Below are 27,464 nucleotides of genomic sequence, written 5' to 3' on the forward strand. Positions count from 1 at the left end.
AAAAGAGAAACTGTGGTTTTTTGATCAAACAAGAATTTGTTAATGAATAAAAAGATTCTTGAACAAATAAAACGTTTTTTTTCTATGTAATATTTCATTATTTTAATTTAATTTACATAAAAATATTTCTGACATTTTTTATTATACTTCACTACATTAATATTTTCTTCTGTTTAATGATTTGATGAAACTTATAATATTCATAATAATTTAAAATGCTGTAGCAATTTTTGTTTTTCATGAGAAATAAATAAATGAATTCTAATTAAGTTAATAATTCCCCAAAGGATAGTTTTGCGGAAGTCTTAGGTGAATAGTTAAAGTTACTTTGGTTTTACCCAATATTTGCTTTATAGTGCAGTTATTGTTAGAAACAGTTTTAATATTGTCTTAAAAGTAAGCATTTGATTAGTTTTGAAAATGTTTAGAAAAAACTAAGTTAAGATTAACTAAACTCAATTTATTTTGAAAAAATGTTTAATTCAGACATCTCATTCATTTTTAATTTTTAACTAAAAAATGGTAAAATATTGTACATAACACAAATTACTGCAATACAGTAACTAAAATAAATGTGCACTGAACATAAATTAGAGAACATTTTTTTTCTTATACAATTTTTTAAATTTTTAATTTTAAATGACGTTTTCAATGAAATTCAGTTCAAAATTACGGTAGAAAAACGAGAAAGTATATAGAAAAAGTTTTCTCAACTTAGTCGATTTTCAAAACCATCATTATATGAAGTAAAATAAAATAGTTGCTTATATGCTTGAATCTCAGCTTACTCTTTCAATTTGACAAAATTTTTGATAAGTTGCATGATCCGAAAAAATAATTAATAATGTAAGTAAAGAGCAAAGTGCAGGCTCAAAAATTTATAACCTCCCTATTTTTTTTTTTTAATGAAGTTTTAGAAAAGCTGTATTTTTTGAAACAGTTTTTTGGGCAAAATCGCAATTTAAGCCCAAATAATTTAAAAGGGCAGTTATTAGTTTGTTAAAAAGCATCGTAAATTTCTGTTTCACTAATAAACCAAAGTAATAAATTTATGTTTATTTTTTTCGTACATTTATAACGATAACATGATAATGTTTTTTATTTTTTATTTCGCAGAAATTATTTTTCAAAAAAATAATATATTCATGATCGTATTAATAATTTATTTTTCCTATTTTTTATTTTCATACCGAAAAATAAACTATAATAAATATCAAATTTAAAAAAAAGGTAAATTTAATTAACTGAGAAAATTCAATCAATTTTTTTTTTTTTTTAACTTTCGAAACAAAAAATAAATTTTTTACGTTTTAATTCATTGAACATTAGCTTACGAATACATAATTGATAAGGCATGATACTCTTTTCTAAATGCTAACTAAGGCTTTTCAATGTTAGTCAATCTTTTTTACTACAAATGTTACCAAAATATTAAAAACGAAGGTTATAAAAATGTAACAAGTGATATAAAGCAAACAAGCGTGTCACGATTCACACTGCGAAGATCTATTGGGAAATCTTTAAAAAGACTCTTCACTGATTTTAATTCAGTTCACTAATTTTAATTTAGTTTAATTTAATATGAATAAATTTTGGTTCAGTTATAATTATTTGCAAGGCTCAGTACCAGATAGAAAAAAGAGCCTGACTCTCAATAAGGTGACGTAGGCTCGAATCCCAGCTGTAACTGGTAGATTCAAATCTGATCCTGACACATACTTACCACAGTGCAAATGTTAAATATCCTCAATAATAGACGAATCATAGGTTAGAAACTCATTGCCATTGAACTATAATGTGAAACTTTCTTGAGAATTTAGCCACCGTATAACTTTTGTGAGTTAATACTTATTTATTAAATCTGTTATGCGAAGTTTTGTCCCTTTTAAGCCAATGCAGCTGATTATAAAAAAAGGAGCGAAATTATGCAAATGAGTTAAAACTATTAGTACAATCTATCTCTTAAAAACATACACAAATTAAGAGGGACATATTTATATTGTACCTTTGAAATATGAGTTTCAATAAATGGTACGAGAGTGTAAAATTAGAAGCACATTCTGCCGTTAAATTTTAAAGGAACATTGTACCTTTTAAATACGGAGACAAATACGTAACACTTTCATCTCTTAAATCAGGGATACTGTTTTTAGGGAGTACGCACCTGAACATTGATAAACTTATACCCATTGAGAGACTTTTTTTTTCTTTCAATACCCACCTGAATAATGACCTAGGTCATACAGGCACCTGAAGTGCAGATTTGTTGGCCACTCTTTCAGGGGCACCGTATTAGGCGGGTGAATATTGCTCCCACCGTAAGGACAGATAGTACAGAGAAGGAAGGAACATCCATGCCTCGCCCGGGATTCGAACTCAGAACCTTTCTGATGCAAGGGCAGTTCCCTAACCCCTACACTGGCTGGTCTGCCCCATTGAGAGACTTAAACCCATAATTTCGAAGCACTGAGTCATATATGAATCTACAGATATAAAATTAACCAGAGGTGCTAGCAAAGATTGGGAAATTCATTTTTTATATTTTGAAAAAAGACCCAAATGTAGTTTATGTAGTTTATTATTTTTTTTAATTTTTCATCTTAGAGAAATTTTGTAAACGCGAATTTGTAAATAATTGTTATAAATGTAAATAAATTTTGAGTTCTTTCCATAAGGCTAGTATTTCAAGGCAATTACGTTAGGTAATTAACATGATGCTTGAAAAACATTTATCACGATATGAAGTTCTTAAAACCTTAATTATGCAACTTCATAATTATTTATAAACAACAGCGGAAAGTTATTTATAAAACCAGAGTAGTTTCACAATTTTTATAGAACCACAAGGGAAAAAAATATTTTTTTTAACAATTATATAATTATCCTGCAAAGTTCTAAAAATTATTTGGATTTGGTGATCTCCAAAACCTAGTTTTCAAACGTTTTAATTTAACAATCAAATTAGAGATCGTTCATTTTTGTTAAAAAATTTTTTTAAATATATAATAAAGTATATAGATTTATTTCCGACTGATTAAAATTTTTAATGAAATTTATTCGTACGGCTTACAGTAAATAATATAGAGTTTTAAAAATACCATATTATTGTAGTTTTAAAAACTTCGTAAATGCCGTCTGCGTACTATGTGTCTGGCTCTATAGGAACATAAAGAAATCGACAATTCTTACCTAAGTGCTTTAGTAATGATTTTAATAATAAGATATGGTTTTATAATCTGGGAAAAAATTTGGTAAATGTGGGAAAATTTGATCATTTTGTAACGCTATTACCATGATACCACAGGGAGCGGCGCAAAAACCATTTATTCGGTTAAATTTAATTTTCAGCTTCGTACTTTATACTAAAGTTGTGAAAATATGCAGTATAATTTTCAAAGGCTGAATTTTCGATATACCGTTACCATATGAACGGAAAAGAAACTACCGAAACGGAATAAAATGGTTTAAAAACTGTACATTTTAGTTTTATTAACCAAAATTATGATTTTTATTTACTTATTTATTTATTTATTTTACCAGAAATGCACTTACTATACAGTGCGGTAATTTTTCTAGAATTTTTCTGTGAAGGCACTGATGCATTTTATTGTGTGTTCAAATAATTATCCCCATGCTTATAAAAAATAAAATTTAGTCAACATTCGTGTTTTTTACTAATTTTTCTATGTTGCACGCCAAATAACAATTCAATATTGTGAAATTTGATACATAAATCGAAAGATTTGCACAGAATACAAGGAAAAAAATAATATGATTATTTGCTGAATAAACATTATGTGAAAACTTATCATAAATATCTCAAAAGAGAAGGCGTCTCAATAACTAGAATAATTTTGTGAAATTATTTATGAGAGAATATTCTTCGATGATTCTTCAGATGAGGCAGAATATTCAAAATAATCAAATAGTTTCTGAATGAAATACATACTACATAATTTTAGATTTGAGAAAAATAAAAATTTTGATGACAGTATAATTTATGAGTAAGATATCTTCAATCAAATATATCAATATTATGTATATCAATGGTACATCTGTTTAAGCAATAATATATCTCTCATACTTTAAGAGATATATTTTCTCACACTCAACTAAAAATAAAATCCATCTCACTGGCTAAGCCGCAAAGTTACCCCAGTTTATTAAAGCTATATTGAGCTCCAGTGAGCCAAGTCTAATGTTAAGACAACTTAAGATATAAAATACTCAGGGTACTATGCCAGAAACCATGCCGGGTACAAAAACAAGACTTTTTTAATATTCAGTGATTTTAACGGTAATTCTTACTTGAAAAATTACGGTTAATCAGATTTTTTGTTCCCAAATACGCCCAGGGAAAAATATTTTTTACCTAAAAAAGTACTGCCTCTCAAGTACCGTAATTTGATCCCGAATTTTTTACAATGAGTCTTGAATTTTTTCCAATGTGTTTTTACAATTGTGGATTTTTTACAATGTGTCTTCTTAATTTTAAGGCAACCATCAAATAAGCTAATCATACGTATATACATGAGTAGTTTTATTATTGGATTAAACATTTTGGTGAAGTTTTGTATACAATTTTATTAATCATTTCTAAAAACTATTAAGTGTGATTTATTAAAAATAACATAAAATTTGTTTAAAAAGTAGCATGCCGAGGTCCGCGTGATTTTAATAACCTTGGTAATAGACAAGCAATAGCCACTCCAGGAAATTTAAAGTGGCAATAGTTGATTCATCCCTAATCAAAAAAGCTGTTCAAACATTACTTTTCCTCTACAGACGGAAAATGAAGTATTGAAAAAAAAAATTTTGATTTTAAATTATCTAATTTCCTTATTGGATTGCTTTTTAAGCAGAATATTTAATGAGTGGAAAGTGGAACAACAAAAGGATAGATTTTTGTACTTTGTTTGCCTAGTAAAAAAAGAAATCCAAATGATTTTAAACTTTTAATCTTAACTACAGGAACAAATTTAACATATTTAAGAAATGATTGCACATTCACAAAACCTTGTAATGTAGGAGAATTGATAATTGTAATTACACTGTTAAAATTTTCATTCGAAAATTATTGGAAAATAAATGGTAGCTGTCTGCCCATCCGATTACCCGTAAAGTTCACGGTAAAGAGCATTTTTTTCCTTCATGGTTTCGAAACCATTTACTAAAAATATCGTTATAAAACCATGAATAAAAATCTATACTGTTTTTTTTAACCATTTACAACTAGCAATTTTCAAAAACGTAATTTTTTTTTTATTTGATTTATTTAGACATAGGAGCTCAGCTTTTCGTAAAGTAATGAGCATTGGAGAGTGCTGGGCACTGGAAATTCTTCATGTGTACAAGAGAATGGAGGAAATATTGTGGTGTCAACACTAGGACTCGAACTCCAGTTCTGACTGTCATGAGATTGACAGATAAGCCCGCTCCGCTTTGACATGCACACAGTTGCAAGGAACTAAGTAGCTTCATTAGTTGGTGCGATAGAATTCTGGTTGTTTAACCGTATTAGGTGAAAGCAGTTATCAACAGTTTTTCTCAAACTTTACAGTTTGATAACCATTTAATTTATGATTATTTGACTGTTTTTATTAAATATGGTAAAATAACCATTCAATAAATAGTTATTTAACCATTTTTCCCGAGAAATTTCTAACAGTGTTGATGATAAGAAAAAAAATGATATTTGTAAATGGCATTTTTTGCACTATTTAATAGCAGCACTAATAAAAAAGTTAATAAATAAATGCATAAAAGGGTACTTCTAAATATATGATTTGAAGTAATAATATTCATTTTTGTGTCTTCATACTTTCAATTACAATACCCAAAGAAACTACGTAAAAACTATTGAAAAGCTAGCATACGATGCATTCCGAAAATAAGTTTTGATTAACATTCAATTTGACCAGTATAAATGAAAAAAAAAACTCTATAGGTATAACAGGATTATTATGAACACTTTCTTTTGAACAGATCATTGCACTTCAAAAAATGTTTCAACAGAAATGTGTCAAAATAGCTCCTAAACAAATATTAGTCGAATATGAAAACTCCATGTAGTCAACTTGGAAATAACATGTAAAATACTTTTATTCAAAAATGGATTTTTTTTGAAACAAAAGTGAGTGGGGAGGGGGAAATAAGTAGTAGAGACGAACGTTGGCTGACTGCAGGTTTCGAACCACGTACCTCTATGTTCGAATAGAATGCTGTAAGGTTGGTCACGTCAGTTCAGAACGAGTTAGATGGCTATAGTTGCCACTGCAGAGACTCATTTTGACATACGTTCCATCCGCTTAAGATTTAAGATATAGCGAAGTAATCAAAAAGTGAAATGAAAAAAAATATCCTGTTTAATCTATAGGGACCATGTTTACAAAATTAAAGCCCTTTGAACAATTGAAATTGGAAATAAATGCGTCTCTTGATGCAATGTTGCGGTAGCCTCATTAGGAAACTTCCTAATTCTCACTGGATTGAGGTGTACAATGTTGAATACATGCGGTTTTCAAATTCGATTGTTATTTGTTTCGAAGCTATTTTCACCACATTTTTGGTTATTTTTAGAAATCCTTTTTTTCCAGTATATAGTTTAAATTGGTATAGTGTGAGAAACCGGTATAATGATTGGTGTTTATGGGAGGCAATTCAATTGGAACCATCGAATTAAACTGAGTCAATATTCGGCGCACTAATACCAATTTTTAAAAACTGAAGGGATAAAAAAAAAACTTAACGTCTCTTCAGCTGCTGTGTGCAATTAAAAAGATTATAAAAAATATTATCCATTAAATAAAGGATGGGGGATTCTAAATTAGAAAATAAAGGTTTTAAATTAGAATCAAAATATTTTATTAAATGATATTTTTTAATTAGTTTTCGCCCTGTAACAAAATGAGTTTCAGTGTAAGAACCCTAAAATATTCCAAAAATTTAATTTTGCGTAAGAAAAAATATTAATGGGATTTTAATTAGAGCTAATATGGAAATGGGATATACCTTGAAAGAATAGTAAGAAAAAGCATTCTTTACAAAAATCATTTTTGAAACAGACATTCTGAGTAGATATTTTATACTGCAATTAAAAGAATATATATTTTTTTAAGTAATTTTTCTTCTTTTACATTTCATTTGTTTCGTTCTTAATTTCTTTCTGTTTTTTTTAGTTTAATTCAGTTATTTATAAGGATTAAAAAAATATAATTTCTTTTGCGCTTTTCCTTTTTTATTATTTGAGTTAAAGAAGATGCAAATATTTATGATGATAAGTTTAATTAATATAAATTTTAAAGTAAAATTTGAGTAATTGTAGAGAAGCTGAAAGCAAAAAGAACTATAAGCACTTGCGCATTTAAATTTGTTTTTTTAACTGTATTTCAATTTCGTATGGGTGGTTCAACAGCGTAAAATATTTGAATTTGAAGCAATATTAAGTCAAATATTAATAAGTCACATAAGGAATTTTATAAGGCAAATAACTATATTACATTAAATTCATCTGGTGAGAATTGCATTTTTTTAAAAATGGAACAAACTATGTATAACTCATAATTCAATTATATTTTTATCTATTTTAAACTAAATAATAACTAAATAAGTGTTTACTAATATAATATATTTAAGTAAAAAGGCTTTATATCGATATCAATGAGGACAATTTTTTAAATAAAGGAAATTTATAAAAGCAGATATGACCAATAATGAACAGAATAATATTACCCACATGAGCATTTATGGATGAAAAGACGCCAGACAGAGCAAAAGTAGGAAAAATGCAGAAATATAGGGGAAAATAGGGAAAGACAGGGTATTTAAGATTCGCAGACCTGCTGGAGCTAAACTGTTCGACCTAAAAATTATCAGATTCAATCATGGTATACATTATTTAGTTGTGTGCAATATATTCCTTGAAATTTCTAGATATACACAGCTTTCTTAAGAAATTTTCTTCGTAAAAAAATTCAAATCTTCTTCTCTTACCCAGCTAATGGGGTAACACCGGATACACATATTAATTCTATGGAAAATATAGAAATAAGAGATTTTCAGTAAAAGAAGTAGCAGGTATTCCTCTTTTATATGACAATTTAAGAAAATTATGCATGTAATTTATATGTGATGCACTCAAAAGAGAGATAGTTCTCAATGGGACAGTACTCGAAAGTGGCTGTAAAAGAGAAATGGGGTATTCTCCCGAGGCCCAGGATTGCTTAGGGCCGTACCAAAAATTTTACAAAAAATAGTTTTTATTAATTGGTTCTCTTAAAAGAAAATTGCAGAGAATTTCGTTAAATCTATATAAAAACTTTAATTTTATATGAAGGGTCTTCAAAAATTCTACAAATATAAAAAATATAATAAAACTTTTGTGCTTTGAGGAAGGATCCCACAGTAACTTTTGCTTTTGTTCAGACTTGGATGTGGTTATATTCTTCCTTTACTGTATTGTATTTTTCGTAAGCCTAGCATTGTGTGTGTGTGTGGGGGGAAACCGGGCAGCTTCCGGTCTAGCAGAGTTTATCGAAATGTAACAGAAAAGTACTAATATTGAACAAAATTCTTTTTATTTGTTAAGGTATTAATCTTAAGCAATCATGTCCAATAAGCTGATCGAAAAATAATTTTTTAACTGTGACGAACAATAAATAAGAAGTCAGAAGCAACGAAACATTAGAGAGCTCGCAAATTAAAAAAAATTTATCTATCCAGATGTCATGAATTAGTCAACAACAATACTCCAATGCCGTAGGTCCTTCTTTTTTTATTGATAAAGTGAAATTAAGAGTTTATCCGTTAGAAAAAAAATTTATTTCGAGGCAATTGAGGTACCCGGTCTAACCTCCCGGACCACCGACAATCTTTATTTTTTTCTGAAATTAATGTTAACTCATAATATATAAAACATCTTTGCATTTTGTTAGAAATGCCTTATGATATGTTGATGTTTTCTGAATAAATAAACAAATATAATACTTTTCGTTATTTAAGAAAGCATTTAAGTTCATAGAAGTTCGTTGGTTTTACATATAAAAATCAATTTTTTTGAAAAAAAGTTTCGGACAATTGCAAAATTTGTAATGAATTTCGGGCATTATTTACTTTTTGAAATATTCTCAACGTTTATACGACAGGAACTTTTGTCAAAAAAGAAAACAAAAACTACATTAGAATATGTCATATTTATGATAATGAAGATTGTTTAGTTGTCAATATTTTAGAAGCAAACTGTCAAAACGTATTTCGAAATAACTAAAAACAACTGCGTACTGAGATTTACTTTTCATTTAGTAAACGTTTTAATCTGTTATGTTCATTTCGAAATCAAAAGCTATTTGCATTTACGTTGATACGAAAGCATTATAAGGTAAAAAATTATAATTTATTAATTAACTCAAAATTTTTTTTAAAATTATTCGCCCATTGCGAATTACATTAAAAGGAAGCAAAATTGTTCATACTTTACATGTCATTATTGAAATTATTTTTTATCTATATACAGAAAAGTAGTGAATTATTATTGCTTTTCATTTGCTTTCACAAGAAATAGTATTTTTTTCCCTTTCCAATGCCAACCACATTTGGCAACATATATCATTGCAGTACTAAGTTGTCGGTAAAGTAGATCTCTTTTTCATGGCACCCCATAGGTAGACCTACGTCATCCCATCAATATAGGAAAGAGACATATGACAAAGGGAAATTGCATCCATGCCAGTTGGGATACGAACCCGCTGAAGCTTTTTGACATGAGATCAGCCCTCTGACCATATAAGAGGCCAGTCGACTGTTAGAAAATATAACTTCACCTATAAGAGAGAGTTTTTGAGATTTGAATAATTTTTTCTAGAAATACACGAGACCTTCACTAATCAAAACGTTTCTGACAAAGTAAAACCTACACAAATGAAAAAACAACTTTTAAATAGTTAATTTTTCAATCAAGAAGTTAAATACTTCACGCAGTTAACTTGTATAGTTATCATAAAAAAATAAAACAAAGTTCGGAAAATTTTTCTATTCTAAATGATTTAAGGAAGAAAAAAAAACTATCGTACTCAAATTTAAGCAAAACTATTCGATGTAAATGCGAAATAATTATTAAGTTGAAACCTTAAGTAGAATAAAATCAAAACATGCAAAAAACTCAAATTTTTAGGAATAAAATATTTAAGGAAGATTTTTAAGAGAGAAATGATTCCACATAGTTAAAATTTCAGAACTAATTTTAAGGGGTAAAAAATACAATATTAAATTATAAGCAAAAAATGGCAATGTATTTGAGTTGCATTGAGAAAGTTTGAAGGTTTTAAAATAAAGTGGGCGTTGGAGTCACAGGTGATAAAAATAAAAAGAGGACCCATAAATAACTTTGCCCAGAGCAACTAATAACGTATAAAAGTTCATTTATAAATTATGAAACGACGTAAATGACAGACACTGTAAGAAATTCTGGATCAAATTATGGTTTAAAGTACCGGCACTTTAGGTACATCATTCGTAAAAACTATCTCAACATAAATTCCATTTTAACCATAAAAAAATTATACCTTAAATTTTGCAGTAATATTTATTTAATTAGACATACTCAGTGATTTTTTGTTGATTAATTACTATAAAAATTCCGATGTATTAGACGGTTGCGGTTTACTGAATTTTGAAAACAATTTTAGAAATTTATTTCTTTATTTAACTGGAAGAGATCTGTAAAATTCTTAACTGAATTAAAATGGATGTTAAAAATTTTTATAATAAATATTGCTGAAGTTTTAAAATTTCGTAGTAGATTATAAGCTTTGGTTTTCGTCTAAAACCCAGGACTTTCCTTTCATTCATAAGAAAGCAATGTAACTATATTGAAACATTTTCTGAATACTAATTTACAAATTTATTGAAATAACAGTGAAAATTTTCAAACAATCCCAGGCACTTTAAGAATTTCTGCAATTTTTGAAATTCTACGGTTTAGAAATTTCATTTTTAAAATTTAAAAAAAGAAACTTTTTTCGCCGGTTGGTTTAAAAGTTTGAAGGAAAAAAAACTTTCATAGACGAATCGTAAAAAAATAATTGGTCAAAATTTAAAATATATATATAACTTTAAAGTTATATATATATTTGACTTTATATACATATATATATAACTGATGACATAATCAAACATTTTCTGAATAGTAATTTAGAAATTTATTGAAATAAGTAGTGAAAATTTTCAAACAAACCCAGGCACTCTAGAAATTTCTGAAATTTTTGAGTTTTTATGGTTTGGAAATTTCATTTTTAAAATAAAAAAATAAAAATAAACTTTTTTCGCCGGTAGGTTTAAAAGTTTGAAAAAAAAAGCTTTCATCGAGGAATCGTAAAAAAATAATTGTTCAAAGTTTAAAATATCTGTATAACTTTAAAGCTAAAAAAGAAATTGAAATGTTACTGATCTGCATAAATTTCAAAGTTCTATAATTAGAATTTTATAAACAAAAAAGTGACATCCATCTGTCTAGAATATATTTATATAACTAGCATATTTGAGATCAACACCTTGAACTATCAAGATTTAATCCTAGAGAATGAAGATTCGATCATTAGATCAAAATTTGTTGTGTTAAGAGTGAGATTGTTTTGTTCACTGTACATCAATTGATTTTTAAAAAATAAACAAACATAAGAAATAAGTGCTAAAAATTTAAATAAAATATAACTATTGTTGAACATGACAAAATAAAATTGACATATGGGCAATATCAATGTAATTGCATTATCAAAATATTGATGCACATTTAATAGTGGAGAAAAAAAATTTATTAGGGTAAAAAAATACATACATATATATAATTTTGTTTTTTACTCTCAAAAACATCACAATTCCCTTGATTGGTTTCCTTCCCTATCATAAATTCTCATACTCCAATTTTATAATTGCATATACTCCTATTTCCCACATTCATTTAATCAAATTCCTACAGTCTCTTCACTTAAAAAAATATTTTTTATACTTTAAAAAAATTCTAAATGTCTTGATTGTAAATTAGTTTTTCTATCTTTTTGTAGATTTAAAGTAATGATGTGGAACTAAATTGTTATTGAGAGGCAAGATCTATATTTAGAATAGTGAAAGGAAAAGTTTTTTATTCTAATTCCTTCCGTTTTTTCACGAAATAAATGATAATCTATCTTGATAATAAAGGCCTTTATATTTGACTACGATATTTTTATAATGTCACGCAATATATTCCTATTATGTTGAAAGCAAAAATTCATGCTATATGAATAGCACATGCAAATTTTTTTGTTTCATTCAGTAGAAAAAAAGGAGCGTACATTTTACATTCAGCAGCTAAACAAATTTTAGAAAATTTTTGGCTATAAAAATCAAGAAATTTCTCAAAAAAGATACACTTTATTTGATATTTCTTTAGAAATACCATACCTCAAACATGAATTCTTTATTCAATGCAATTTTGCTCACTGCTTTTGGTAAGACTATATTCTTCCAAATATTTATTTCACGTTGATTATTGTTATACTATAATTAAGAGTTTCGCATAAAATACAAAATTTAATACTAAATTTAACAGGACTATAACGTTATAATGGATTATAATATGTACTATTAATACTTCCTTGATATATTACAGATAGTATAATTATGAAAAATTAATTGCTTGGAATTTTGTTTAGTTTCTTTCGAAATTTAAAAAAAAAACGAAATTTTCCTTAGATTTCATAAACTAAGGTAATCACAAGGAAAAGCTTAAAAATATTATATACTGTGTTATGAATTAATATTCGTAACTGAAAATATTACTTAATGTGATATTTTGGGAAGCTAATGATGTTAATGAAGTTAAATTCAGTAGTAATCTTTTCATTTGGGATATTAAAAATAACTTTTTAAAAATTTCGTGAAATTTCCCAATGTTATTTATAACTTTCAACGTGTTTATGATAAAATATGAATTAACACTGCATTTTATATTATTAATTATCTACATTATTAATTAATTTTAGATCCTTATTTAATTATTAATTTTTTGTTTATAACTTTTTTTTTGAGAAAAAGCATAAATAATTACGTTTATTTATGAGGTATTAAAAAATGACAAATTTAAGAATATAAAACTAATAAAAATATATTTAAACTTATCTTAATATGACTGTTCAATTGCATTTGATCTTATTTGATTAGTGACCCAACTACATGCCTGAATACATTAGCTTCACTTTCACACAAATCTTTGCCTCTTCAGCCTATTTTTGCTCCCAAGAAAAGATAACAAATCAAATACGATAAGAAAAACATTTTATTAATTTAAGTTAAAGAGTGTTCTTTGAAAGCTGTGTCTTAACATGAAATAACGCGTTTTGGCGAATATGTTTTTTTTTACATCAGCTGCAAGTTTGCAACAGCTGTTCACAACTTTTTGGTCAAGTTTAGTTCATCCATGACCCAGCATCATTTATGTTTATTCTGAAAATGGTGCAAAACGTTAATACGAAGAAAAGTTGCAGTTTTATGAAAATAAAAATTGCGTATTTGATCTAATTTTTAGTATCAAGTTACTCCAACGTTGCATGATCTAGGTACAAAAAAAAATTACAAAACTGAATTATTATTCATTGATTTCATTAATTCCGGATGGAAAAATTTCTCCAAATTTGCATTTTTTAATATTCAATTACTTGTAAATATTTAAGCTATTTGTCCGTTTTAAAGCCCACATAATTCTTAGCGGCAAAATTTTTTATCTATAACTTTAAATTATAGCTTTTACTTGGCTAAATAACATCGAAACACAATGTTGACATTATGTTTTACGAAATGACAGCAGGTGATGTTGTACCGTTTTGGAATACCATTAGAAAGAATATCATAACATATTAAATTCATTAAAAACATCGCATGTTATTTTTAATAGTCTATTTAATATTAATTTCCTATTTTTTGTACTGAGACATAAATAAAATTTAATTCAATGAGGCCCAAAGGATTTTTGTTTGGAAGATCTTCTTAAAAAAAAATTATTGATCTGAAGCGTGGTTTTCTGCGAGATTTTCTAAAGTTATTCAAATAAACCTTCAGCGCATTTAAGGAAAGTAATTTATAATTATTAGGATATTTTCAAAAAAGAAATATTTTATAAGTATTTACTAAAAAACGCTTTTATTAAATTTGTAAAGTAACTGTTATTATTTTTAAAAGTAGTTTAAAAAAATTTTTAAGAACTTCATGAAATCACTTTGTTATAACTTATTAAAGTTAAAAATGTTACATTCAAAAGTAGATTTAAGTTGTTCTGAGAAATGGTATTAAGAAAATGTTATGTAGACTAAAAAATTGCCTAGGTAATACGTTCTGCAAAAATATTATTGCAAACAGATATTGCATCATCATCTCCCAAATATGGCCAAGCACGTCACCCAATAATCAGGACTTTATCATGGCCATGGTTAGGACGTTACGTTATTTTGATCCATTTCAGACGACGTGGACAGTGCCTAAACTGGCACTCCTCTCTCCAAGCTTCCACACCACAACTGACGTTAGAACTCGCAGCCACGACAGATTTAATTTGCAACCTGCTGCGTATAACACTGGTTGTTTTGTCAGCCACTTGGATCGAACTCACTACCAGCTGTGTGAGATATTATTCAACCAAATGCGCGCTTTTATTACGTCATTAGAACTTCAACATTCTTTAAAAAAAAACTTTTAAAATCAGGATATATTATTTTAATTTTGTTTTAATATTTCAAAAATGAGTGAAATAATTTAATGTTATGCTTTGTGTATTTTCTTAGTCATCAGTTCTGTTCAAAGCTGTAATTGGCATGAAGCTCGAGACTGCATGATGAATGATCCAATGATGCAAGACCTAAAGGATTGCGGTTCACCGGAAGAATTCATGAAGAAACTTAGTGATATGGACATATGCAAGTAAGTTGAAAATTAAATTTTAATATATTAAGGTTCTGAATGCTTTTTATCCTATGCTATATATTTCTTGGAAAAGAACTTAGCTTGAGCTAATTTTTGCCTGAATGCCTTGTTTAAGAGCAGAAAAGTTTGTACTAAAAACTTAGTAAACTTCAAGAATAAAGTAATAAAGACCTAATAAGACCTAAAAATAAGCACTCAGCACGTGTAGAATCAGTTAAAGCAACCCATCATTTACTCTATCGTTTTTTTTTAATAATAAAACGTTTAATGATCTTAATACACCAATGCAAAAAAACTCTGGAAAAAGGAATCTCTCCTTTCAAAACTTTGATCCTTCAGACTCCAGCAATTTGTTAAGAAAAGATTCGCGTCGAAGGAGAGTTCTTTAACAATCGAAGTATTTCAAAGTTGTAATGTACAAATTAAAATTATTTTTTCAGTTCTTAAAAATCAGTATGCTTAACTAAATTTTGTCACAGATTCATTTCATTTTTGCCGATGAGTTAACATTTTATTGCCCTAAATGATTTCTAATAGAATTTTTAAAAAAATGCAATTTAATTCAAGCAATAAAAAAAATTTGAAAAAAGGGGTTTAAAATAAAAAGGACTTATTGATATCAGTCAAAGTTCCTTTAAATTATGAGAAAAACTGACTACTAAGTTATTTAGCTACCGGCCACTGGCTACTAACCGAAAATTTGAATTTTTGGGTCTAATTGACTTGATATCTGATATTCAACTATATTGTTAGTAAAAGTAATCAATCAACACATAAAAGAACAAGTAAATGTAAACACAGAAAAAAAGAAATTTAATAAATAAAAATAAATTAAATTGAAATAGCTTTTTCCCAATCTTCAATAAGTAAACAAAATATGTTTTAAAAAAAATTTAAGTTATTATTTAAGAAAGAGTGTCTCTGATAAAATTATTTTATTAAATAAATGAACAATTTATGTTAACAATATCCAATAACATTTATCAATAACTAGGAACTCTAAATATTTCACTTTTCTATGCACTGCTAAAAAGTTTCCTTAATACGTAAAGTTTCATTTATCGCTTTCATGCAAAGACGTAAGCAACCTTCAACTTCCCGCTATTTTAGTTTTAAGTTCGCTGAACAATTGTTTTCCTTTTTCTACCTATCATCATCACTTTTAAAGTATAGTATCATTCGTATGGTCAATCCATCTCAATTAAAATACGAGATAAAAATTGGTTCCATTTTATTCCCATATTAAAGTTAAAATTATATTAAAATGACAAATGCTATTTTTTTCTTTCAATTATGAAGCAATAGACGTCATAACCAATAAAAAATAACTGTTTGAAATTTGATGAATACTTTTATTCAAAGTAAGTTATGTAATTTTAGTATCGAAGCATAATATTTTCAGGTGCATCAAAATCTAAAAACGTCTTTTTTTTAAAAAAAAAGGGGGTTTTTTCATTCTTTTTTATACGAAATTTTATTTTGAGTGTTAGAAATTCGCCTTACTTAATGAATGCAATAACAGTTTTTAAAAAAAATGTGTTACTTTTTAAAAATACAAACAAGTATTCCTTTAAAATTAAGTCTCTAATGAAGATTCAGAGCTATTTTAAATGGGCTATTTTTTACTTTGGCTTCCAAAATGTAAATATATAATATAAAGCAAACAGGGTAGAAATTATTGAAAAGAATTATTGGTGGAAATTATTGAAATAAAAAGTAGATTATTTAAAAACTACTGTATACACAAACTTTATTCAACGTGTAACTGTTGCCACGAATATTCAGATTCGGGATTTAGGTTACAACATTTGATATGAATGCCAAAATTGGGTTTGGTGTGGTTTCATACGTATAGCAAAATTTTGCATCACTCGCTGAAGTGTCGAAACATAAATGCTGTCTTTAACCTCCTGAGTGGCAGTTTTCAGCTTAAAAATGGTTTTGCATTTATTTCTGTGCACATTGTCGTTAATATAGCTCCACAAAAATGAGTCACATGTGTTCAGATCAGGAGAATAGGACGAACAAGTGAGTTCCATTTTAGTGGACTGTGAATACCTCAGCACCAGAATACGGTCCCAAAAGTGTGCTCCTCCAGATCGCAAACAATCTTTTGGTCTGATGAGTTTGAACTCCGTCTTCAGAAAACTAAATCTTAAATCAGGGGTGCTTACGATAACGGGGATGGAAACCTTCCTTCCAAAACCTTCACGTATCATTCAGTTGTCACTATGCTGTCAACGAATATCGTATAGATTATTCCATGATTAGATATTGCGCACCACACAGTCACGCGTTGCGATTTCATGATCGTGAAACGCGGATTCTCCCAAATGCGTTGATTTTGCTTATGGATTGTATTATTACAATTGATTTTGCAAATTTGCTTTTGCTTATTTGCTTACTGATGTATTATTTTTACATCCAAATTTACTTGGGCGTAGTCACTAAACCGAACCATATTCACATCAAATTCCTATTCGTTAATTCTCTTGACAGCAGTGTTCGCAAAACATAACCGCAGTTCTATGATCATGAGCTTAAATGGCTGATAGGTTTGAATTTTGTCTTGAAAGAAATTGAGCTCTTCTGCTACAATGTGTCGCAGGGTATCCCGGTTTATTGTCACCAGTAGTGCAGCTCGTCTGATCGAATTCCTTGGTCTATTTTGAAACATGGATCGTGTCTTCTTGATATTTTCAGGTGCTTTGGCACTTGCATGCCGAACGACTTTTCCAACACTTTCGTCACAAACACTACCAATTCTCTCAAGCTGCGAATTAAATTATTGATTGTTAGAGCACTTGAACCAGACGTCTTCAGCTTTTATACGGTTTCAAACTTCCTTTGAGCCGCAATCGGGCTTATTGCTCACATGGTAGGCCTTCACAAGCGATATACGCTTTAGCAAACCTTATCGTGACATTTCCCCATGAAAATGGTCGACAACAGCAAGTTGGTTGAGTGCGTATGAGCAAACTTATTCCCAGCATGCCCTGCGTCAAACCACAAAGTTAGAAGATCATCGCGCAAGCCGCTCAGAAGTTATGGCTGTTTTATTTCATGAAGTTCAATAATTGTCAAAGATTTGATATTTAAATAAAATAGCTTCGAGAATGTTCTATAGAAACATATGTTAAACAATCGTATTGTTAATCATATTTAAAAATAATTACCATTAAAAACGATGCATTTTTTTAAATTGAGATTATTAATTGCTAATGTGGAAATTTATTCTTTATAGCCTCTCAAATTTTATCTAAAAATGCATTCTCGAAGAAAATTAGAGCATAAATTTCAATTTCAAAACATGCCGGTTTATATTATTTATTAATGAAGTATTAATATTTAAAAATATAACAAATTCAAAAAAAAAAAATACAAAATAAATAAAATTGAAGGACTTACTTGAATGGTGATCAAATTCTACTTATCGCAAAATAAAGTTCACCTTGCTTTGATATTCATAAAGCTAGTAGAAAAAAGTTTGGTACGATTTCCGTACTTGTATGGTAATGATATTTCAAGTAAAAAAAATCATAAGACGAAACAGAATTTATGGTATTTAAACCATTCATTCGTTAATTTCTTTCGTCGTGGTGACAATTTGATGGAAATTCAATTGGGAATGGGAATTGATTAAAAAAAATTGTGTTTGTTCAGCAAATATATAATAGTAAAATTACAGCACTTTTAGTTCGTACATTTTCTTAACAATACATAATATTTACATATTATTTTATAGCGCTGTCCATAATCTCCATCCCTGCCTTAAGAATATGGAAAAAGGATGTATCGATGCCATGCCAGAAGGTCCAAAAAAACTAATACTTTCGATATTGGAAGAGGAAGATATTAAGAATATGTTGACAGATGAGCAATCGTGCGCATTACTTGAAATATTCACACAAAGTATGTCATTTGGTGTCACATTTGGTTTCGCTTAATTCTCTTGCATTGGAATTGTTAGGCTAAAATTAAGGTAAAGCAACAGACAGTAGTCTGTTTATCCAATTAACTATAAAGTTGACGGTAAAGATCATATTTTACCTTTACGGTTTTGAAAACGTTTACAACTAGTATGGTTTAAAAAGCATGAATACAAAATTACACGGTTTTTTAGCCATTTGCAACTTATTAACCGTATTCAGTCATTTACAACTTATTAACTGTATTCAGCTATTTACAACTTTATGAATCGTAAAGAAAGAAATTTAACTGGACATTGGAGCTAGGATTTTCGTTAGGTTATGTGCATTGAAGTTTTGCAGTTAAGTTGTCTTTTACCAAATGAATCGTGGACTGGGGTTTAATTGGCTTATCCGCAAAAAGACTCCTCGGTTTTTGTATAACTTCTTCATTGAACGAAAAGCTTTAACAAATGCATTTATCGTCTCAAATTAACTGAAAAAATTGATCCACCAACTGAGTTTCTCATTTGATAAAACGCATTCAGTCCTGCGTGTTTCTTTAAGAGAGCGTTTATTGGCAAACCCATACTAAGCTGTTATAATTAACATTATTTTGTCTGCTCTTTTTAGTGTGTTTTCTCTAGTAAATTGAACAAGTTAGTACGGTTTAAAGCACACAAATCATTTTTTCCTTACATTTTGTTTTAAAAAATGGTATACAATGTTATCTTTATACCATACACGACTCTGTTGTAGATATATAACTAGTGTTAATATATCTATTTCATAGCCGCATTTTATACCATACACGATTCTGTTGTAGATATATAACTAGTGTTAATATATCTAACTCATATCTATTTCATAGCCACAGCATTGTCTTCTTATTTTGAGGTGGATATCTACTTTCTAACTTTCTTCTAATAGTCTGTAAAAACCCTTTTTTTGTAAATAATGTTATTTTCATAACATATACTATTCTGTTGTAGATAGAACATAATAATTACAAAATAATTCCTAGTTTTTTTTGTTGTTATTTCTAGTATAAATTAGTAGTAGTAGTATTGCAAAAACTTTTTTTGTAAATGACGTTATTTTCATAAATAAATGAGACAATGAAGAAAAATCTTTAAAAAAATATTTTCATAACACATACTATTCTGTTGTAGATAGAACATAACAGTTATAAAATAATTCTTAGATCATTTTCTTGTTATTTCTAGTAGCATAGCCACTTTAAAATTCACTTTATACTTTAATCGGTATGTTATATTCACAACATAAACAATTCGCATAACATAATAAATTAATGGTTATAGAAGCTCCAGCCATCAGTTTTCATAGTTATAACATTTACTTTTCTTCTTAATTCTAGGACATAGACAAATATTTGCCTACTATTTTGTAAAAAAAAAAACCTGGATATTTCTATAAAACGCTACATACAATGCTATTTTTATAACAGTTCTGATTTTATTGTAGACATACAATAATATTTATGAAACATTACTATTTACATATATATAAAACATCACTAATATTGAAAAAAACATTACTATTATAGAGCCATAATAGTTATTTTCTTCTCATTTCAAGGTGCAAAGCCATTAATGGAGTGCGTCATGGAAGTTAAGAAAAAAGAAGAATACAAAGAGGCTCAAAAATATGAAGCGTTTATCCACCGAACAGTAGAAAAAGCCTACGTACCAATATGTTGGTAAGTTAAATACATTGGGTACGCTGTCATACATTATGCTATCGGAAGTAAACTACTATTCTTTTTCCCATTTTTGAGCAATGCATTGCAGCATTTGACAATGGGACCCACAAGGATATAATTTCCCCTCTTACTTATCTTTGGTTTTTAATCATTAACTCGTACCCATATTAGGTTTTTAATGCTTCTGTGTGTCCTTAAGGGAATACAAAGTAAACAGTAACGTAAGGGATTGTTTAAGCATTATGTATTAACATGATACAGTTTTTGTCTTTTCAATCGCCCGTGGTAGCCACCCGAGTTAAATAGGGCAATTGAATTGCTCTGTATATATTCTTCTTCTTTGAATTGCTTTAAACCTTTTAAACGTTTAATACTAAAATCAAATAAAACTACTTCACCTGGTAGTCAAAATTGCCATATAAGTATGCATAAGTAATTTGAAATGTGCTATATATATATATATAGTATATATATAATGAGGAAATATTGCTCGTTATTTAATTTTTAATAGATTTCTGCCCTCTCAGAAATAAAGCCTTCACTTTTGACGATTCAACAATCCTTGAGCTGCATTTCATGTTTTTTGAGAATCATTTCGTCCCGAAATTTCGTAATTTGAGGAAACGCGAACTCTCAAATATATGTATCACAAATAAATGTATGTATAAAATATGCATGTATAAATAAATGTATCCTCAACTCGAAAATTTATCACAGTGCATTGTGGTAAATTGTTAACTAGAATGGAGACTAGAATGAAAGAATGAAACTAGAATGTGCGAAGCAAACCGACCGGCTGTATGGTTGGTCAAGGAGTTTGCTTTATAGCGGAAAGATCCTGGGTTCAAATTCTCCTTCAGGCGCTGGTGTAATTTCTCGCTCTATTCTATCTATCCTTGTGTTATTGGCGTGACATTGATTCACCTGTATGATGAATCAATGTTAGATACCAATAGTTAGATACCATGAGGTACTACTGGTGCCGCATGATGTTATTACCCATTTACAAAATGGGTATTGCTTTGGGTTCATTGACGTGCACGCCTTATTTGGACGTCATCATACTTTTCAATCGTGTTCAAGAGTAATAATAAACAGAGCACATGCGTCGTCATTGCATGCGTTGCTGTGGCGACTGCTGCTGTTTGATAATTTTTTTTAGAATTATTTATTTTTTTTACTTTCAATTTTGCTCTACATTAAGTAGGTGATTTTATTTATTTTCTTTTGGAAACTATAGAATGACGAAATATTTTTTTTTGACGAAATTCCTTTCCTCAAAACAGTGACGATAGTTATTTCGTCACTCTGACGAAACGTTCGCTCGGAGCATATACCGGGAAACTTGTGTATGCAGTGAAATTTGTGTATTCATTTTCCACAGTGTTTGTATTTTATACCTTCCCACTGCAAGTCATTTAGATAAAATGCACCCCCAAGTATACAAAATATAGATTAAAGTCGCATCGTTATCAGAAAGCGCGAAGTTTCCGTGCAATGAAAATAATGGTTACTCATACTTCAAAACTCTTCTACATAGTTAAATTAATTGGATTCAAAATTAGAAGGTCTTAGTGTTAATAACTTATATAAATACATTTCTGTTATGAGAATTTAGTGTTCATAGCTGACAATGAAATAAAATCCATGCTAATGATTGACATCTTGTCTGATATTTTCAGCGCCCTTTCGAAATTGTCAAAATGTGATGAGAAAGACAAACTGATAGAAGACTGCGATCAGATGTCTCAAACTATCCTTATGTCAGTTGACGAAATTGGAAAGAAAATGGTACAAGGTTTTTGTGGCCCAATAGATTCTGATATGGATGTGTGCCAGCAATGTCTAGCTGAAATGGAAGATTAACTTTAAACTGTCACAAGAACAATACAGTGTAAAAACTGAACTGTGCAGCAAGCTGTTAAAAATATATATGAAGTGAATAGTCAATAAATGTTTTTGAATAAAAGTTTTCAGTTGATGTTTTAAGTTCCTTGCTTTGTGCATACACAATTAAAATTAAAAGTGAAGTTTTTAATACTTTTTTATTGAAAAAAATATACATAACACTACTTGAATTAAAAAAACTTTGGTAAAATTACCTTGATGTATGGTAATGACATTTCTTTAAATCATAATTCTGTTGAATAAAGCCATAATATAAGGTATTTAAACCATTGGGATGGCAAATTTTCCGTTCAAATAGTTATGGTTTATCTGAATTCGCCTTTCTAAATTATTATTCTTATTACCCCATTTTTAGTAAAATTTGCATAACTGAAAAAGTTCGTTAAATTTTACCCAGCTTTTTGGTGTTACCATAGTTTTAGAAACACGTTTTATTTTGGCAAATTTCACCATACTTTCCTTTTTCATTGTAGGAAATATATGTTATTTGGACCTGTTATTTCAAATCCTGTTATCACGCTATACAGAATTGGATGCTATCGGTATTATTATTTTTAACTTGGGCTCAATTGCTTGTTGATTGAAATGCCTCAGGAATTATCTAGTTTAAATTAATTGTTCTTATTTTTGTAGTAATATGACTATATAGTCTAAATTGACTGAATAGTCATCTAATTATTAATTTTCCACTCTTGTTTCATCTAATATATAAATGTTAGATACTTTACAAGCGTGATCGAAATATTTCATTTTGTTGTTTTTTTTTACAATAAAAGCAAAAAGGGGCTAATATTTACCTCATGTTTTCCCATTAACATGCGTTGCATGAGAAACACAAAATGTCATTTCTGTAGTTTTCTGAATAAAATGGCCATTTGAATCCGAATATGACCACGATGCTTCCCAATTATCCTCAGTTTATTAATCAGCCATCCTCTCTTCCCTCTATGATAATCACTTTTCGATAATTGTTTGGACATAAAATTTATTTGAATGAAAGAAAAAAGTGCAATTTCACACGAAGAAAAAAAATCTGGTAAAATTACCGTACTTTACGGTAATATCATTTCTGGTATGAAAAAGCAATATATTTCTGACATTAATAGCCAAAAGATACAGTATTTAAACCGTTTTTTTGTTGTAATTTTTCAGTTCATAAGATAACTGTTTGCTGGAAATGTAGGTTTTTAAGATTATGTTTCTTTTTTACCAATCATTTAGTAAAAAAATACAAAACAGAAAAGTAAATACAATCAGATTAATGAATTCAGATAATGATAAAATTTCTACATTTTCTATATTTTATCAAATATTATGTAACTATATTTTACGTTTAATTAAACCGAAATCATTACTGGTAAAAATCACCGAGCTTTCTGATGTTGGAGTAGAGTCAGAATTATAGCAAAGTGAACCATTTTCTAGTAGTTTTAACAACACTCTTTTTTTCGGCACACCAAACTTCATACAAGAATCAAGAGGAGATATTAAAAGGTTTAAAATAATATATTTCTGAAGCATCACATTCATAAATTGGGAAAAAAGTCATAAAAATGAGTGTTGTTTGTTTTGTTTTTTTAAATTTTTGAACTTAATTTTTACAATTTCCTGTTGCATACCTGCTTTCCTTCCCTTAATACCCTCTGATAACAAAAATATTTCGCAACAATTGCTGAAAATAAGGTGGAGAATCAGGAAGTTCTAAAACAGTGAATCATTCAAACTTTCTCGGAAAAGTTTCGAGAATTTTCCATCCTCACCCTTATTTAGTCAAAACTGCTACTAAATATTTCTTGTTTACGGTTGGAGATTGGTTTGCAAAAAAAGGACTATACATTTTGAATGTCTAAAAGAAATTAAATATTGCAGAAGCAAAAAAAAACAGAAAATATCAGTCATTGTAATTCCCCCCTACCCCTCATAAAGACGAAAAACAAATCCTCTCAAAATTTGTTCACTTACAAAAATGTGATGCATTTAAGTGATGCTTCACCTCATAAAATTTTAATATTGCAAATTATCATTTTAATTTCAGCAATATTTTTATATAATTATTAAAATAAGCATTTTCAGTTAAATAATAATAAAAATTGATAGTTATTAATCGTTTAATACTTAAAATCGTTTAATTATTAAAATAATAATCGTTTAATTATTAATCGTTTAATACTTAAAACAAACCAAGAGCTTTCACGCGGAATGCTTGGAAGATTCACTGTAAGAGGGCTTCCTGACCCCTACTTTTAGCCAAAATTATTGTATTTTTGCTATTTGAGGATATATGGGAAAGAATGGAGGATCTGCAATTTAAAATTAGCAGGTAAATATTTTAAAAGTTGCAAAAAAATTTAAGAAGAAATGGTTATTTGCAAGAACTTTTAACCGCTCTTACTCCTCTGAGAAGAATAATGCGAATTTTTTTTTTCCTTCCTTCAAATCAAATTCGTGTCTGTGAAATAATCAAAAACATGGGTCGGTCCTAAAAAATGGATCTTTATAATTAAAAATGGGGGTCATATTTAGATTCCGGATGCAATTTTGCCTAAAAATCAGCCAATGTTGGAATTTTATTTTTTCTTTGCAGCTTAGTGTACAAAAAATACAAAACCCTGTGCAATTCAGAATATAATTTTGCGTAATTCCTCTACCTTAGTTCTTGAGATATTCATATTTTCATTTGCTTCACCAAATACAATAATCTTTGATGAAAAACAGCATATCATTAAAAGATTTGATACAAGTATTTTTTTTCGTACTCTTAAAATTTAATTTCTGAGAAACTATTCCACTGATTTCACTCAAATTTTGTATTTTGCCATTCAAAATTGCACCTCTAAAATGGGGCAGAAAATTGTATACCATGAAATTGAAACATTTTTCGACAAATAATAAATATTTACTAAAAGTTATATTTAATAACGAAATATCTTTGGGCATACAAACTTTATAATTTCGTGCAAGAAATTTTCGATTCGTTTAAAAATTTCTCGAGTTGTGGTGAAATACGCAAAAAGTAAAATTAACATTAAGGAATCCAAATCATATTTCCCAGATTGCGGCCATATTTTGGGTGTCATAAATCCAAATCTGTCGAAAATAAGGCATATTTATTCAGAGAAAGTAGTACGTTTTTGTTTCTGATTTCGTAACCTGAAATATCTTCTGAACTAATTAATTAGCATATTTGAGGTCACCTTTTTCGAACCATTAAGATTGAGTCTGAAAACGTGAAGATCCGATTTTTAGATCAAAAGTTATTCAGTGTGGCCCATTTTTTTTTAATTTCGCCTACTGAACAATTTGAAACAATGATATTGTTATCTTGAACCATAATGAGACGTCGGATTTCTGCAACTTAATAAAGTGTTAAGTTGAACCATACTTTGATTCATGCTATGCTTCACTTACCCAAGTTAGCAAAACTTTTGAACAGTAGTTAATTTTAACATTAAAAAAATGTCTATTCGTGTATAATAAAAAATACTGTACCTAAATATTTTTTTGCTCACTGTTAATTCAGTAATCAACTGGCAATTTGTTTTTAATGAATATTATTTTGTTACTATGCACTTCCTTTTTTTTAAAACTATATACACGTCTGTAATATATAATAATAATGTACTCCGTCTAGAAACATCAGAGGCAGCAAAATAATGAATGGGTCACCTGTAGTGATAAGGCAGAAGGTTAAATTGTAAATGACGTAGAAAGAAGGCTACAATGCGACGTTTTAATGCTACTTAAGAATTCAGTAAAAGGTTTAGAAAAAAAATATGAATGGGAACTCCCAATATGTAATTTTCAACCCGAGGCTGTTTATTTCTTTTTTTTTAATTTAGAGATTCCTATGTCGTGCAGATTTTGAAAATATGAATGACAATATGGTATAGGGAGCACTCAAAAATTGCAATTAATGATTGATGGGCAAAATTTAAACGATTAAATCTAAATCACTTCCCCATTCCTTAGCAATTTTAAACACTTTCTTCATTTCTCTGGAAATTTATAAATAAAAAACAACATTTTATTGATCAGAAAAGCATTAAAAATTCTTCTTAAATGTTATTGATTTCATGTCTATTTTATTTTGTCTTAGGAAAATATGAATGACAATAAGGCTTAAGGAGCACTCAAAAATTGTGATAGGTGAATGTGGGGTGAAATTTTAAGAATTGAATCTAATTCATTTTCCCATTCTTCAACAATGTTTAACACTTAATTTTAAAAAAAAAATTTCAAAAAAAGCAATTTATTAGTAAGAAAAACATGCAATAAAATTGTCTTAAATGTTTTAGATTTTCTGCCTAAGGAAATTAAACTAGGTAATCAAACAAATTATATTTTATACTGGATAAAGTTTCCATTGTTTAGAATTAAACAAAAAAATTGGATACTACAATAAATGAAAATAAAATTTTGATTTCAAAAATTTTTCTTTAAGACTATTTCACCTATTCCATCTCCTAAATAGTAATCTTTCGAAAAATAAAGAATTTGTTTACTAGTAATTGAGGTCAAATTGCATAATTAAGCAGATGTTGTCAGAAATAGTTCAGAATAAAGTACATAACTTTTTCAATTAAAATTTTTAATACTGATTGCAAATTTACTAATTTTTGATTCAGTTACTTCATTAGTACTTTTCATATATATCCCTTTTATGTTTTGGCATGGGCACAAATTCGTCGTTTTCCCGCATCTGTCGATCGCAAGGAATGGTCCCTTGAGAAAGTTCTATTGTTTTTGTTTCATTTTGTGTTTATAATAAAATAATGTTAACAAAAAACAAATTTTAGAATAAAATGAATATTTTTACAGCCTTATTAAGCAGATAGTCTCTGTTAGATATAAGAATATACAAAACAGAGCAGCAGATCCTTTTTCCCACAGCTATTTGTATCTATTTTTTGTATTAAATATATGACTTCTTTAAAATTTGATTTCTCATGAGCTATTCGGTCAATTTGGACATTTTTTTG

At 28.4% G+C, this 27,464-nt stretch overlaps 1 protein-coding gene across 1 annotated transcript; it reads left to right on the top strand.

The window, feature by feature from the left end:
* Positions 1–12,376: 12,376 nt before the first annotated feature.
* Positions 12,377–22,558, top strand: LOC107454122 (uncharacterized). Its single transcript, XM_016071193.3, has 5 exons — positions 12,377–12,482; positions 14,808–14,943; positions 18,692–18,858; positions 20,454–20,574; positions 22,260–22,558. The coding sequence occupies exons 1-5, from the start codon at positions 12,443–12,445 to the stop codon at positions 22,441–22,443; spliced, it is 648 nt and encodes a 215-aa protein (XP_015926679.2). The 5' UTR covers positions 12,377–12,442; the 3' UTR covers positions 22,444–22,558.
* Positions 22,559–27,464: the final 4,906 nt, after the last annotated feature.

This window comes from Parasteatoda tepidariorum, chromosome 2, assembly GCF_043381705.1.
Source record: "Parasteatoda tepidariorum isolate YZ-2023 chromosome 2, CAS_Ptep_4.0, whole genome shotgun sequence".
NCBI lineage: Eukaryota > Metazoa > Arthropoda > Arachnida > Araneae > Theridiidae > Parasteatoda > Parasteatoda tepidariorum.

Bases quoted from the DNA above. Each gene is read 5' to 3' on its own strand.
- LOC107454122 (XM_016071193.3), top strand. From the start codon at position 12,443: ATGAATTCTTTATTCAATGCAATTTTGCTCACTGCTTTTG. The intron at 12,483-14,807 runs GTAAGACTATAT...GTATTTTCTTAG, and splicing joins AATTTTGCTCACTGCTTTTG to TCATCAGTTCTGTTCAAAGC. The intron at 18,859-20,453 runs GTATGTCATTTG...TCTCATTTCAAG, and splicing joins ACTTGAAATATTCACACAAA to GTGCAAAGCCATTAATGGAG.